This window comes from Perissodus microlepis, chromosome 3, assembly GCF_051167445.1.
Source record: "Perissodus microlepis isolate ML-2025 ecotype Zambia chromosome 3, ASM5116744v1, whole genome shotgun sequence".
NCBI classification, from domain to species: Eukaryota; Metazoa; Chordata; class Actinopteri; order Cichliformes; family Cichlidae; genus Perissodus; species Perissodus microlepis.
In genome coordinates, this window is record NC_140463.1 from 41,791,901 (window position 1) to 41,808,994 (window position 17,094).

General features: G+C 45.3%; 1 protein-coding gene across 1 annotated transcript in view; it reads right to left on the minus strand.

Annotated features, from left to right (window-relative positions):
- Positions 1 to 5,206: 5,206 nt before the first annotated feature.
- The window catches only part of efnb3b (ephrin-B3b), a 92,074-nt gene continuing 80,186 nt past the window's right edge, over positions 5,207 to 17,094 (minus strand). The window contains exons 3-5 of the mRNA XM_084924505.1: positions 16,512 to 16,604; positions 13,434 to 13,496; positions 5,207 to 8,664 (exon numbers count right to left, since the gene is read on the minus strand). Coding sequence (XP_084780631.1) covers positions 8,237 to 8,664; positions 13,434 to 13,496; positions 16,512 to 16,604 — 584 coding nt within the window. The 3' untranslated portion in view covers positions 5,207 to 8,236. The remainder of the gene's footprint in view (positions 8,665 to 13,433; positions 13,497 to 16,511; positions 16,605 to 17,094) is intronic.

Here is a 17,094-nt window from a genome sequence, read left to right on the forward strand (position 1 = left end):
ATATACTGCAACAACATGGGAATAGAGCAGTTGCGAGAGAATTCAGCATTAATGAATCAATGGTACAGAAGTGGAGGAAGCAAGAGGAATTAGTGGAGTAAAGTATGACTTATCTGACTGTTTTGTTTCGCCTTAATACATCTTATAATCTGGTTCGCCTTATGGTCCGAAAATACGGTAGGGATTCTGACCGGTAAGATACCGACAGGAGGAAAAACTAAAGGCCACAGAGATTTGCAGTCTATGGATGTAGTATGGATGCTTTTCAAATGTTGCCATTCTTATTTTTTTCACTCTTTCAAAGTAAAATTTGGAAGTAATCCAATCCTTTTTGTAGCTTTCTTACTACAGCCACATCAAAGGAATACTAAGCTTGACAAGCATACCATGCTGAGTACCCGCAAATTATAACTGGACAATTGCTGCTCATGCGAGATGTTTACCAAACTGTCACTTTGATACCATTACTCTGCAGAACAGAAGATTACGCTTGTCTTAAAACAATTTGCACGGAGAGAGAAAAATAATAAGTATTCAGACATAATGATGGGATCCTTCTAAAGCAGCTGGGGATCAAATTTAGAGGCAAAGCTTTTTTAATTGAACACAACCTACTTTATTTCCTGCGGCCTTCGGTTGTGTGTATGCATAATGGTGTGTGTCTGTAGTGGAGGTGGAGGGGGACATCGGGGGAGCTGTTTGCGTGACAAGCGGAGGCATTACAAAACTTTAGCTCGTCTGCGACAACAAAGGCTGCAGTGGCTCTATCCACTCAGGAATATTAACAAGTTAATCATCTGAAATTAATGCTGTTATATCCTCCAGCCAAACACATAATGTGTACAACACGTCCCCCCACTGTGCAACCAAGCTATTTTCTAACCGTTTCCCTCTCTCATTCTTTCCATCAGCTCTGCATTTGCAGATTACAGCTGCACTTGTCATCAGGCCTGTTATTAACTGTAACATTTTTCTCACTCTGAGACGCCGGGAATGTTATAGAAAGTGAAAGATAGGAGGAGGTAGGGGCGGGGGGGGGGGGGGGGGGACAAAAGATGAGTGGGATTCAGGTGGCAAAAGGGGAGCAAGACTGAGTCAGACAGAGAGCTGTGGAAGGAGGGAGAGGGGCACTGCGAGGAATCCCGAGGCACTGAGGACAAACTGCCGGCATCAGTACTGTAAAATCATGGATTTTCTACTGATAATTCCTCTTCGGCTGAGGTTTAATTACTCTCCACTGGAGCTTTCTATCCGCCTCCAGATCAGGCCACACAGAGAAAAGCTTTTGCATCCAATCAAACAGCTTGACCTTTTAACCCTTCGTCTCTTTTCTAATCATGACGTGACATTTCGGGTCTGTCAGGTGCAAACCATCACTGCACTCTGTGCAGCTCTCCTCCTCCGGGTGCTAAGGTGCTACACTACATTAATCACAGTGACATTGTAATCACAGCACTTTTTTTTTGTACCCTGATTTGGTATGCAGATTCCTCGGTATATTCCTTTGATTTAAAGTATTTCTCTATCCCCACTTCTCTCCGACTCTACTCTTATCCTTGACCTTCACTCATTCCCATGGTAAATGCGTCTTACTCGAGGATTGTTTCGTTGGTAAGTCAAGTGGGCCAATCCTTGGGTTTTAAGTTGTGCATCAGCAGCGAAGCTTTTCAAAATCTAATTTAGGGGATTATCTCTCTATTGATTTCACTTAAAACTGATTCTTTTCTCTTTCCTTCCTTCTGCTGCTGTGATAAAGTGCCAGGCAAGGAGGCTTGTGTGTTTCTGTGTGTGCGACGCTTGCAGCTTTCTTCCCTGCACGGAGCCGAAGAGGAGGCTCAGCTGTCTCACTTGGCAACACACGGAGAGCACGCAAGACTGCGCGTGTTCGCCGTTTCTGTACGTGCGCCTGAGTCGTTCGAACTTTTGGTGCCTGTCTGCATCTGTCTGTGTGTGTTCATGCAGCACACACGCACACGGCTATCATCCTCCATGGCATTAATATTCATCTGTGTGTGCATTGAGCAGAACAGATTAGCAGGAGTAATGATGAGCATGTAATGATAAGGAGACCATAGCAGTCTCGATAGTCTAAACAGGCTTCCTTTAAACCAGACTGGAAAGAAGCGAGCAAACTCATTACAGCTTAACAGCCATTAGATTAGCATTAGTTCCTCTTTGAAGAGAATATTGCTGCTGGTTTCCCCTGCATTAGCAACAACAGTAAGCTATTCACGGAGCGCTATTACTACTGGTTTAGCATTAAAGTTAGCAATATGTTGGCAGCCGCTGTGTTCTTTAGTGTTAGCCATTTCCTGGTCAGTTCCTTCAGATGAGAAATACCTACTAACCATCCACGAAGTCTACATGTGGAACTAATCGACTAAACCACTGGCATAATTTCTGATTTTAAGGCTATAGCAACATAACAGCACAGCTGTAATGGTGCTACATGTGGTATATATAAGAGGTCTAAGCTTTAAGTAACAGCCTTGCTATGACGCTTCAAACACAGCAGCGTGTCCCTACAGTATACTCTAAATATATCTTTTTTAAATTTCTGTTTGTGTGAACTCAATCTCATTTTTAACAAATAACTAGAGTAACATGAGTTTTTCCTGCCCCTGCTATATTCTCATTTTGTGTCCCCACAGTGAACTAAACTTGCTTATGGTCACTTACAGTAGATAAAATAGCAACTGTGTCTCTCTTGTTAGGTTTTGTATGTTCCGTAATTGATTTCAAGTACAAATTGGTTCGATAAACCCTCACACTGTTGTATTCACTTACCGTGGCCTTTTAGACAGCATTGCTCTGAGTTGAGCTCAGGTGCTGGCTCTTCCTAACAAGTAGATCAAACCTGTGTTTAAAAAGGTTGTCTGGTTCTTGAGCTGAGGTGAAATCAGGCAACATAGTCCAGTCAGCCACAACATTACACTGGCAGGTGTATTGGGTAATCATCATCGGGTCCTGGATGTTACTTTGACATGTATCTGAACATTGTTGTGGACACTATGGCTATCACTGATGGCAGCAGCCTCCCTCAGCAGGTTAAGCTAGACACTCCTTTAAGTTGTTCTGGTCTAAGAGGGACCCTGACAATCTTAGAAAGGTGACTGTAATACTTTGGTTTATCAGCATAAGTGAAATCCCCATCATAGGTTATTTGTAAGAGCGTCATTCCTCTGTCATAGTGTTCAGGTATTATGCAGTGCGGCCTACTAAAACACTGACTTTCTGCTAAAATGTGCTACGACAGGGATTTTTGGGATTTAAAAAAAGCAAAGAAAAAAACCCTGAAACTGCTGAACCAAGTCTCATTTGAAAACACTTCAAAATTCTGTTTATCAGTCCCAGTAAGCACCATTTGCGTTTCCAAGCAGGTTATGCTCAAGGTTTATAAGATTACTACCTGCTGGACTGCATATGAACGGAGCGAAGTGAAAGTGACAAAATGCGGTGCTGACTGCAGCTGTGCCATCGATAAGAAGTCTTAGCAGATTGCCCCCGACTGAATGTTTACTTCTTGCCAAACCTTCTTTGTACTTGGCCTCAGTTACGCTGACAGGTTGTCATGGCAGAGGCAATGACAAGTGTCTTTCAGGATCAATGCCAGTGTGCGACAGTGAGGTTGTGTTTGTGTAGGTGGGCTCAGTCTGTGTGTGTGTGTGTGTGTGTGGGGGGGGGAGATTGCTTGTAATCTACTCACACACATCACAGATCAAAGGGCAAAGGCAGCTGCCTGGTCACCTAGACTTAGGCCACCCTGGTGGCACATTGAGCCCTGTAGGGGCTTTAAAACGCACACACTGACACAAACCCACATCTGGATGAAGCGAATTTTGTACAAGAGAGAAAGACGCTAACAGTTGCCATAGAAATGTTCCACGGGGCTAGAAGGAGCCAGGGGGAAATAGAGGAGGAGGAGGAAGAGGGGTATAGAGAGGGGTGATGGAGAATGAAATCAGCTCTGTCAATACGTTGCCAAGCAACGCTCAACACTAACGAAGCTGGGTTTGATAACTTGTTGATAACACCGATGGGAGAACGTGTGTGTGTGTGTGTGTGTGTGTGTGTGTGTGTGTATACGTGTTATTAGCAGAGGCAGTGAAAGAGCCCCTGCTGAGACGAGCCCAGAGCAGAGATAAGGGGACAGACCTTCTATTACAGGCAGGGTTAGCAGGCCTCAGGAACTCTCTCTCTCTCTCTCTCTCTCTCACACACACACACACACACACACACACACACACACACACACAGGCAGAACAAAAGCTCTCAGCCAGACCCTCACACAATAATGAATCACACAACGGGACAAAAAGAGTGGTGCTTAAACATTTTTGTTTGTTTTTTTTTTTATTCAACCTTTTTTTTTCCAAACCAGGAATGTACTAGTTTTTTCCTCTCTTTAGAGGTGTGTTGGGGGGGTGGGGGGGGGGAGGCGAGGGGAATGTGGAAGAAAAGGGAGCGGGGCTCAGGGGTCGCTGTGATGAGTAAGACAAGGAGGGCAAAGGAGGAGAGAGGAAGAGGAGGAGGAGAGGACACGCACACACAAAAAAAACCCTTCTCACATGGAGGTGTCCCAAATACAAAGTCTCAACACGTCACATATGAGCCACCTTTGCTCTGTGGCCTCCGCTCGCTGGCTATTGGCACAAAGAAACACACATACACACACACACACACACACACACACGTACACTTTCACCAGCGGAGAGGTGAGGAAGCTAAGCAGTGGCTGCTTATTTTTTTTAATTATTATTATCATTATTATTATTATTATTTTCCCCCCCTTCTCACCCCAGTTCCATAGAAACAGCGTTTTCTTCTTTCTCTTTTCAAAACAACCAATGGCAGCTGTGTCCATGTTGTTTTTTTTTATCTCCTGTTTTTTTTTTTTTAGAAAAGCCAACACGTCGAGTCGACCAGTCAAACACAAACGGTGAGAGCCAGAGACACAACTTTGAAATAACATCGACATGAAAACCAAACAATAATAATAAAAAAAAGCAGAAGAAGGAAAAAGTCCAAGAGATACTTGACATTCTGCTGAGAGGGAGCGGGAGAGGGAGCGCAGCGGGCTGAAAACAGGCCAGCGGCTTCCTCGTCGGAGTCGACGGCGTGAAAGTCCGCAAAGTTTACTCCCCCCCCACCCCGCCCCGCCCCGCCCTCGTGGACACAAAAAAATAAAACAATGAGTCACAGAAGCTGCTGAAGGGAGAGTAACAGACACTTCATTTGGCTTGGAGGATACTTTTAGGTATTCTGAGCATGTTTCAACTTTAAACAGACATTGACTTAACAGCGTACATAAAGAAAAACACAACACATGTTGGCAGTTGTACAAAAAGAAGAACTTGAGTCATTTCATCTTTGTCATCAATTTTCATACAGTCAAATACAAACTCCTCCACTGGGTTAAAAAAAACCAAAACGAAAAAAACGAAACATATCCGAACATCATCGTGTGCCCAACAAAGTCAGTTTAAGACGAGTGTGACACTTAAGCGTGAAACGTATCTCATTGTATGACGTCAGGTACAAAAACACGGCTGAGAAATGTCAGAAGGTCCAGATTAAACACTGGCTTCACACAGAAAAACATGGCTACAGCATTGGAGGCTTTGCGTGTATGTGTGTGTATGTGTGTTTGAAAAAAGCTCTCCACTGCCATCCAGTTTACACATAAGCCATAAGCATGTTTGAGCAACACAAAATAGCTTTATTAGTATGCACATGTGAACACATTGCACCTCTGAACACAGCGATGTTATTGCCCTCTGAGGTCGAGGTGCTGGGCACTAGTGTGTTTGTGCGCGAGAGAGAGAGAGAGACAGTGTGAGTGTGTATGTGTGTGTTTGTGAAAGCGTGGGAGCATCTAAAAGCAGAGGAGGAGAAAACACACACAGTCGCTCTGTTCATCCCTCCCGTGTCCGTTGGGTCAGTCTTAATCACAGAAACACAGAGTCATATGAAAGTAATCAGCATTTTTGTTGAGCGCGTGTGTGTGTGTGTGTGCAAGTGTGTGTGTTGGGAGTGCAAGCGGGTGTGAGAGACAATGTACGCCATTCAATGCAATCAAGAGGCATTTGTGACAGTCATTAAAAGGTGTGAAATTTGCGTTAGGTTGTGTTGGGAGGGCGTCAGAGTGTGTCAGAGAAGAAGTGGGATTTTCTTTTGCGTGTGTGTGTGCACGTGAGCGTGTGTGATACACAGAGATGCATTTCAACACAAATTTTGGTGGAAAAGAGGAACAAATCCAAAATGCGAGTCACAGTAGGCATGTGTGTTTGTGTGTGTGGGGGTGTGTGTGTGATGAGATCTCTCTTTGTCGTGGTTAAGAGTTCAACTCCTCCAAAAAAATCCATTTTTGGCTGTAGGTCCGTCACCTCCATACGGGAGACTCTCCATTTAAAGAAGAGGTTTCTCTGCTTCACCGGCCACTCTTCCATCCCTCCTTTCCTCGGGATCCTTCATCTCGCGCTCCTGCCTCTCCCGTCCTCTTCTCCCCTCAGCCTCTTTTTCTTAAGTGTGCAATTCCTTCAGTCTTTCCCTCCCTCCCTCCCCACTAGCTTTCTTTTTTTTTTTTAAGCTTCTGCATTCAGACGCCGCTTTTCTCCTCCACCCCAGGCAGCTCTCCTCTCTCTCTCTCACCCGTTCTTCCTTTATTCTTCTTCCCCACCCCTAACGTCTTTTCACTTCCGAAAAAAATAAAAAACATTTGAAAGGAAAAGAAAAAACTTTCATAGATGGTTCTACCTCAACACTTCCACAAACGAGGTCTAAACTTCAAAACTACGGCATAGTACAAGGAGCTATAAAAATATACACAGAGTTCAGAGACCCTAGAGGGAAGGAGGGAAAGGAGGAGGAAGGAGGGAGGGAGTGAATGAGAGAGGGAAGAGAGGAAGAGAGAAACGACCTCTGTTCACCGGAAAAATTAAACAAAAAACAAAAAAGGGATTAAATTAATATACAAAGGGGAGGTGGGGGTGGGTGGAGGGTAAACAAGGTCATTCTAAGTTGTGAAAAAGAAAAATAGATAAAAACAAAAAAAATGTCTAGCAACAGAAGTGTAGTTTAAACAGAGTGGGTAAAACAAAACAATAGAAAACGGAAAAAAAACCATCTAGAAATTATTTACTGGATATTCATATATATAATCTATAAGTGTCAATAGCGATAAAAAATCTCACTTTTTTTGATATTCGCTCACTATTTTGTGTTTTGGTATTTAAGACAAGTCTAAAGAACGCACGCATTCGCACAGTCACCCTCGCACAAAGCGTGCGCACGCACACACACGCACACAGACTAAACCCCACGCGCGCATATGCAAACTTGCCGTACTTGAAGCACACTAACTGCACGCACACGTCTAATGTGGAGCAGCAGCACTGCCATGATTATTGACCGAGTTCGTAGCTCGCTCTCACAGTCACACGCATTATTAAAATATACAAGATTCTGAGAGTCACCGATTGGTCAGACCTTGCGTAGAGGCCCTGGCTCGGTCATGTGACCGCCGCTCGGACGGTGCTGATCGGGCGAGTCCGAGGCCCCCCTCTTTCCCCTGCGTTTTCTCAGGAGAAACAAACACATACAAACTAGCATCCTATTATTGAGTTAGTGGTAGGGGCCGGACTCTGATTGGCTGATGGAGTTCTGCGGTGCTAAGTGGGGGTCAGGGGAGTAGTTTTTCTTGCTGTTCTTGTCCTTTGCGTTCTCCTTTTTCCTTCTTCAAAACATCACATTTCCCAACGGCAGGTCCCTACCCCTTTAAAAAAAAAAAAAAAAACAGTGTGTGCTGCACATGCACACTGGCGTTTAGGGGAGGACTCTTCAATTCAGCATGTGTGGGGGGGCTCATTTAGCTCTGAGTTAACAAGAAGGGGGGGCACTCAGAGCCTATTGCCTATTCGCGAGGGCCTTGTTAACAAAGGCTATGCACGGTTACGACATTGCCCTTTACACACACTTGGTTGTGTGAGAATGGGGTGGGGAGGCTTACTCGGCTAGAAACACAACTGTGGCCAGGGGTGCAGGCTCACAGGGTAGTGAGTTGGGGGTGTGGGGGGGTCGGAGGGGCAATACTGGCAATATTGAGGGGATCAGGGTTGGAGCTGTGATGGAAAGCTTTGCTGTGGCTTCATTTGGAGCAGGGATGTGGGGAGGAGGGATTGGTCGGTAATGGGTGGAGGGAGGCGGGTGCGTCCAGTTGGCCGGAGCAAAGGCCACCTCATACTTTGTAGTAGATGTTGGCTGGGCTCTGAGGCGGCATCTCCTGGACAATGTAGACAGGGTGTCCGTAGTCCCCGCTCACCTTCTCGTAGTGCGGGCAGTAGGCCGAGTCTGACGTCCGCAGAGGGATGATGATGTCGCTGGGCTCGGAGCCGTTGTTGTTGGAGCTGGTGATGCCCCCGCCGCCTCCCCGTTTGGGGCTGGTGAGGGAGGACAGCGACAGCGGAGGGTGGTGGGTGTCCGAGTGCTTGGCGTGCCGCCTCCTGTAGCACACGACGCAGATCACGGCGGTGACCAGCAGGAGAAAGGCAGAGCCTCCCGCGGCGCCGGCGATGAGAGCGATGTTGGAGGGTTGGAGAGGCCCGTTCTCACCTCTGCCATCTTCCCCGAAGGGTCCTCGAGGCTGGCTGGAGTTCCCCGTGCCGCCTGAAACGAATCACAGAACAATCTTTACTTCCGGTAGCACAAGCTGCTCCCGGCGCCGCACAATTTTTCACGACCAATGCACCGGAGCAATAACACGGCGTGCTCTCACAACTTGCGTTTTCACGAGCTTTTAAATAAACATACCATTCCTTATGGCTCTGTACCACAATAGCATGAGTAATGACGATGGTTCAGTCCAAACTAGCAGGCATAAACCAGTGGAATGCAGCAACTCTCACAGAAGCTTATATGTGGTCTCTTTATTGATGTGATTGAGTGGACAGCAGTCCCTATAAAGCAGCGAGGAATGTCCACAGCGAGTGCGAGTGTACTGCGCAGTATATACTCTTGCGGACAGCCTGGCTGAGCCGCAGTGTGTATCAAGGTAATACACTCTATTTCCCTAACCTTAACAACTGTATTTACTTAGCATTACAGCCAGCCACATGAAGAGATCCTCCCCCCTCCGCTGCCACCACCAGACCACACACACAATCTTTTTTATCTGTCTGTCTGTTTATCAAACTGTCTGTCACACTCGGGTCCCGTTGCTCCCTCTGTCTGCCCCGCGTCTCGCCTGAAACCTAAGATCTTCACAGCCTCGGAGCTCGCTGTCTTGCCCGCGGGAGGTCGGGTCAGAACTCAGCAGGTGAATGATGGTATGGAGGTGTGCGAGTGTGCGTGTGCATTTATAAAAACATGGCTGATACAGACTGCTTTGGCACTGGGCATGTGTATGCGAGTTGCGAACTGGTTAAGGCAGGTAATGTGAGTCTTTGCTATATAGGGCCTCTGGATTGGTCTATCATTATTCTTGGCACACATCCCTCTCTGTTCTCCCCGTCCGTCTCTCTCCGGCGTCTCCTCCGTTTCCTCGCCCTCCCCTCGCTCCGTGGTTCTTTTTATCTTCGGGTTATTGTAGCCGTAATGACCCACCTTGCTCTGAGCTCAGCACCTTGCAGCACAAACACACACAAAGGCGCACACACAAGCGATACTGACGTACACATCCAAGCAAACACACCTCATCCCCTTTCCTCCCCCCTGCTGCGAGGCCCCCTGCCGCGCTGGACTGACTGGGAGCAGAGCACTAATGCCAGAAGTCGATTACACTCCCTGCTCCTCCTTCCTCTTTCTTCCTCCCACCATTAACCCAACATCCCTCATTCTCCGTCTCCATTATGACTGCCACCTCTCACCTGCTCTCCTTATTATATCCTCTTCCTTCACCTCTCCTTCTGCACCTCTCACTCCCCTTATTTTTGCACGTCTCCTTCCTTTCTTCTGTGTTAATTCTTTTTTTTCTAAATCACACAAGTTCAGACTCCGAGGCCTTATTTTCCTTTTTTGCTTCCATCTATTTCATATCATTAGCGGATTCCACCTCGGAGAGAAACACGCAACAGGTCAGAAATGAAAGAACGGGTCAAGGTGTCGTATCATCCTTGCTTCTGAGCCAGCTGTCACATTTCAGAGAGGAGTAATTGGTCTCATATTCGGTTTTTTAACATATTTTTGGAGCTGTTTTCAAACACTCGCCACATTAGTTATGTTTCCACCGGGCTGCCGCACAAATGCAAATTTCAGGCATTTTGTCAAAATAAAGTGTGAATGAGCGCGTGCTTCCATCAGAAACCTTTTATATGAATACATTCAAGAGGATGTGACAAAATTACATAATTCCTAAAGCAGCAGTAACTCATGCATTATGGCATCCCATTGCTGCTCCCCGCATAAAATGCTCTTATTTTTTAAAAAAAAACAGAATTAATTTGTCTCTTTCGATCCATTTGTACTTGGAGGATGTGCACCAGAGCCCTTCGTATAGAATCACATCAGGAAATTTGAGGTGCCACAAAAAAAGAGAAAAGCAGGTGAAAGGAAAAGCGAAAGCTTGCGGCTTGGCAACGGGAGCGGAAATTCAAATCATGTCCTTGTCGTAATCAGTGGCTTAGATGGGTGCACATTAGGACTGTAATGCAAAGCTATAATCTGAATCTTTACTCGTATTTTGTTTATTTCGTGCAAATAACTGGAATGGGTGAGTCTTAGCTTCTCTCTGCTTTGCAAAACAAATTTGATAAAATAGAAAAAGTTGGGATGCTGTGTTAAATGTAAATAGAAACAGAATATATTGTTTTGCAAGTCAGTCAAACAATATGATACTATATGAAAATGGCATCTAGCCATCTATTATCTTCCACTCATGTAATTCAGGGTTGTGGGGGAGGAGCCTATCTGAGTTACTGGGGGTGAAATGCGCAACGTATCAAATACTGAAACTGATTAATCTCATTTAAAAAAATAAAAATTGGTCATAGTGAATTGGATGCCAGTAAAACATTTACAACAAGTCAAACAGGAGCACGTTCCCCACACTGTCCACATCTTTTCACAGTCTGGGAATCCTCTGGGTTTCCCATTCTCACATGACATTGAATTATTTTCGGTAAATTTAACTTTTTTACTCCAATGACATGTAATATGAGCAGAATGTGGGATGGCCTTGTTGTGAAAAAAACCAAAATCAAAAAATGGTGATGTTGCTCAGCACTGACGGAGCCTACACAGATGTGCAAGTTACCCCGTCCATTTGCACTAATTCTCCTCATATCATCAGGGATCTGATAACACGCGCTCCTCTTTAACCTAAAGGCATCATCAACATCAAAAACAATGGTCGCCCTTTGAGCGATCAGATCACAGTTTCTCAACACCTTAATCCACCTTAAGTGGGCTCAGGCTGAGAGAAGGTGTATTTTTCCCTTTGTACAGTACTTGAACTTCCACTCGTGGGTGCATCGATGCCTCGTCTGTCACCTGTTTTTAACGCTAAATGCCTAACAAGCATGATCGTTCCACATTGTTCTTTGCACCGAGAAACTTCTCTGGATGTTTTCATATTGTAAACCACACATGATTAAATCTCTTTAGAAGTAGTCTTACCCCTCTTCTATCCTGTCTTCCTCACCCTCACCTCCAACCAGTGGTGGCAGATGGCTACCTCTCCTTGAATCTGGCCCTACAGGTTTCTTCCTGTTAAAAGGGAGTTTTTCCTCCCCGCTGTCGCCAATTGCTTACACACAGGGGGTCGGAGGTCGTCTGATTGTTGGGATTTACTCTGCATTATTGCAGCGTCAGCCCTCAGTGGACTGCTGTTGTGATTTGGTGCTATATAAATATAACTGAACTAGATCGTTGTTTTCACACCAACCATGATACTGACCTTTTTTTCAAGGTAGATGCTCCGTGAGGTGTTTACTGTTACACAACTGTTCCTGTTTTTTTTATGCCTCATTTTTTTCCAAACATGTTGCTGGCTTCAATTTCAAAATGAGCATTTTTTTAAAATCTGTTGTCCTCTTACTACTTTCACATACAAAATATTATATATATTTTTTTTATTTTTGAACATTTCAGCACTTTGCATCAACAAGAATCATGATTCATTTGGTTCCTCTTCAAACTACCTAGAAAATAATGATTTTAAGTCTCCTGTTCTCTGACTTGGAATCCATTTATAGACGTTTATCCTCAGCGGACATCTGTAATGAGTGATGGTTTTGATTCGAGTGAGTTGAGTTTGTGGATGACAGAAAAAAAAAAACAATCCTTTCGTATCTATTCAGAGAGCATTTCTTGTTCATATCCCAATAATGTATTTCTATTTGTTTACATCCCAAGAGAGCCACGCAAACACAATGAGAAACTGTGAATAAGCAACAGTATTCCAATTATTAGCTGAGATGATTTCGAGCGTATTTACACGAGGATTAGAAATTCTGGCATAACTGCTGTGTCGAATGTCATAACAATCATTTTTAGATATGCGGTTAAGTGCGTGTTAATATGTCCTTGCCTGAAAGTCAAAAATGTGTAAAATCCCTCTTAGGTGTGCGATTAAATCATCCTCGCCGTCGTGCTTCGCCGCTCTCATTCTCGCACAAACAATGCATACTATTGTTGCTGATTCACACATACAGTTCTCACCTATATGAGGTATGGACAAGTGATTGGGAAATGTGTGAATGGTCCAATTCTCACATCTGGTATAGTACGCAAATTCGCCCAAAAAAGAAAAAAAGAGAGAGAAGGAGAAATGAACACAGCTGAGAGTGAATCGTGTTCTTTCCCCTTCACTGAATAACTTTGAGGTGAAGCATGAATCTTGCCTCTCTCCATTTTCATCTCCTTGTTCTCTTCCCCTCTCCTCTTTGCTTTTCAATTATTCTTTTCTTTCTCCTCCTTATGTGCCTCCCATTTCTACCCACTCCGTTCTATCACTCCCCTGCCTCCTCTTCTCTCTTCACTCCGTCTCTCATTCTTTCTAGACAGAACTACAGTGCACACTACCCCCCTCACCCCCAAACTAATGACAATAATAACTCTGAAATGTCGTCGCTGCTCTCTCTCCCTCTGTCTCTCTTCCTCCTCTTGCCTCTTTCTTCCTCCCTCACTTTTTCTTGTCCTTCTCCCAAGGTAGCTATTAGCCATCCATTCCCCGCCCGCAGCACTTAGCTCGAAGGGCCGGGTGCAGAGACGAGGAGGAGAGGGACAGAGAGTAGGGGGGAGAAGGAGAGAGTGAGAGAGAAATGTGGAATTAAACAGAGAGATCCGCAGATGTCACCGCTGCACATTCTCCATCTGTCGCCTCCACCCTCCCCTCTCCCTGCTGCTTTTCTTTTTTATCTAGCAGTCTTTGCTTATTCCCTCCATCCATTTTGTGGATGGATCTGCTGTGGATTATCTCTATTTGATTTCCTGCTTACCTGGGTTTTTGCTGGTGGTGCGTCCCGCTGCCGGCTCCTTCTTTGGAGGCAGTCCATATGGGCCTTGGGAGGAAAAATAAGCGAGGAATTACAGAAATACCAAGACAGCCTCCATCTTCTGCAACAGCCAAAGCTCTCTGATTCGGAACCAATAAGCGACATTAGCAAAGAGAGAGACAGCCAGCCAGAGAAATAAGAGACAGAAGAGGTTTAATAAAGGACCCCCTTCCCTTCCCATTATAGGGGAGCACATATTGACTGGGCTTCGACGTGCTGCGTATGAGCACTTTTCCATTTGTTTGAATGGGAAACTAAAGAGAGGTCGTTTGTTGTTTTGGCCTGAGCGAATTTACACAAGGCCATAACGGCTTGTAATCTGTAGTCGCTAAATCAGGCCATCTGTCTCGCAAGGCCTCAGTAATGGTGATGGCATTAAAGTGAGTTTATGTGACACATGCAAACACGGGCACAAGCGTGCACACACATCTACACGCTAATGCGGCCATTGTGGGTATAAGTGCTACTCCTCGAAGCTGAAAGAGATGGTTCAGAAAATACAAATTTTGTTAGCTTCTGAGCCATCTGTCCAACAGTGGGCTGCAAGAACAGAGTTGCGCTGGGCTGTTGAGTTCAACATTTCGTGCAACATAAAGTGACCGCAAACTTACAGTTAATCAAGCGCAGCATTAAATCAGGCACCCCACAAAGTCGAGCTCAGCTGCAATCCCAGCAGGTCAGCTGATCTAAGTGCCGGCCCCCATCTGCTGATAGCTCCGCTGATACACTTCTACACGCCTAGCTGGCTGTCATATGTAGGGCTTGAAATTGAAGCTTCTTTAGCTTACTCACAATTACATCTGCAAGCTGCTTTGCAACCCACCCCCACCCCAGTTCCTGTTTTTGTGCTGTGTCTGATTTAATCATTGTCGTATCTATTGTCTCTCAGCTGGGGGTCTACTTTCCAGCACGCTCTAACACACAAAGTATACACATTTGATTGACGAGCGAAAGGCTGATAATTCAATTCAATTCCACCCCCATAAATTCCCATTGGGGTTGTGTCAAGAAGGGCATCTGGTGTAAAACTCATATCAAGACGTGTTGCACTATCTGCTAAAAACTTGTGATGAATTCTGATGCACAGTTTCAATATTAACATTAATGTGCTCTGGGATGACACTGCAACCGTCCAATAATGCTGTAGTGATGTCATAGCTTTGGGACTGGGAAATACAATAATGAGAGCTATCCACTTTACTGTAGATGGAAATAACAACCTGCTTTTGACTATAGTAGTCCTGCCTGTACAGTGGTCAAGCACAGCCATCAACCCATATGTGCTGACATTTAGAGAAGGGTAAGGATATTGGCTGGCGGCTCCCTCTTGACAATAAACCAAACAGAGGTTCGGGGTGGTGCCGGCTGGATCAATAGGAACTGCTGTTTGGTCAGCAGGGGCTCGTAGAAGGAGGTTCGAGTTGTGTGCGTGTGAGAAAGTGTGCATGTGACAGATTCAGAGAGCAAGCAAGATATATAAAGAATAAAATACGAGGCGACAGCTCAATGTATATGTGTGGTTTTTTGCAAGTGTGGGTCCCTCGAAGCGGAGCAGAGCGCCATATCTCATCAGAGATCACCACGAGGCGGCACGCCGCTTATTTAGACGACAAACAACACAGACGTGACCTTTCAGCCACACAGCAGATAAGATGAGGAAAACAGAGGAAAAGAGTGAAAATAAGGAGAGATGGCCGGCATGCAAAGTGGAATGGGGTGGTGAAGACAGGGGAAAGGGGGAATTTGAAAGGAAAGGAGGCAAGGAGTGTTGCAGGGAGTAGTTTGAGTGAGGAAAGGAGCGAAGTGGGAAAAATGATTATAAAAAAATTATTTAAAAAGAAAATGAAGAAGAACAAAGAAAAAGGTGTGTGTGCATCTTCTTCACAGAGCTGTGGTTTGTATGTGTGTCAAAAGGAAGGTAGTTTTTCCATCGCCTGTGTGGTGAAAAAGCCAGGGGAAATAAAGTGTGTGTGTGTGTGTGTGATGGTATTTCTATTGAGCCAAGCTGACTATGCTGATGTTACGGGCTGATAGAGCCACAACAGCGCCACTTGGCTCTTTGCTGAAGAGCACCTACAATACACAAGTCCTGATAACACAGCATAGATCAAGGAAATAGAAATGGCTGGTTGTGTTTGTACGTGTGTACGTGAGGGGGGTCGTGTGAAGGACAGGTGTCTATTATGTGTAGAAGTGTGCAGGCCAGTGAAAATGCTGAAATTAGCCTTTTTTTTCCCTTTGCTGCTTAAAAAAAAAACACCTCCGTGTGAGGGTCATTAGCTGTGAATATTTTCCAAACAAATTAGAAGTGTGTGCAGCTACGAGTCATTAAAAATCACTGACTGTGTGCTTTAACACAGAATGGAGTCATTTTGTTATCATGCTGTAGCGTGTGTGTTCATTTCCCGGCCGTGGACACCTCAGGTGCATGCGTGTCCGTGTCCACTTAATGTGCACGTGTGAGCTGATGATTATGCAGACTGGTGTGTGTGCGCGCGCGTGTGCGTCTAAGTTTCAGTGTGTGTTTAAGTGTGTGTGTCCAGCATGAGTCAGTAGCAGTTAAAAGGCAGAGTGAGAAGGGAGTCAACAGGGCTCATTAGAGCTGACTGATCCCACACTTCTTCGCTGTTCTTACCACTTAACGAGACCTAATATGCTCAGCAAGAACACACGCATTAAGAAAGGTACGTGTGTGTGTGTGTGGTGTGTGTGTGGTGTGCAGACTATATGGTACGTGTGTGTGTAAGGAAGAGGAAGATTAGAGAGACAGTTTAAAAGTGGAAGAGGCTGCATGAAAGATAAGGCGCACTAATGTGTGCTGCTCTGTACTGCACAGATGTGAGATGATGGGAGATGTGGAGCTAATGCTTGTTAATATCACAGTGTGTTAAGTGATTTGTGTGTGTGTGTGTGTGTGTGTGTGTGTGTGTAAGAGTCCATCACACATGCAGTGCACATGAGATAGCTCACATGTAGAGCGGATGTGTGTGAGAGAAAGCAGAAAGAGTTGAGAGGACTTACTCTGCCCCACTTTTAGGACCACCTTCATGCCTTGCGTGGCACACACTCCACCCTTCATGCTGTCCAGGCCTTGACGCGTCCCATCTGACGTAGCTGGAAGGATGGAAACACAGAAATGTGCAATTAAAAAAAGGAACAGCATGCTATACGGACCCACTGAATATACAGCCACACAAACTCGCACTCTCTCACACAATCTATAGCCAAGACTAGCTTCTATTCATATGGTCAGCCCTTCCAGAGAGTCAGCGAGTGACATTTGCAGAGGCAGCGATTTAAAACTCCACCAGAAGCTCTGAAATGTCAAACTATGAGGCGGCAGCACTTTAATAAGTCCTCATTTAGCAGTCTGCTGGAATTCATTAACACCCCCGCTGCGGCGCATGGACTCAACCGACTGCAGTCAACTGCAATTGCTGCTTGGGCTGGAGAAATAGCGTTGGAGGGGGTGGGGAGGGGGTGCAATTTGGAGAAGCGGAGACTGACGGATGGGGGGGGGGGAGTGATGGTAATCCAATCAAGAGCGTATATGAAATCAAATGGGAGCCCCTGAGACACAAATCAGTGTGATTTGACTCAGAAA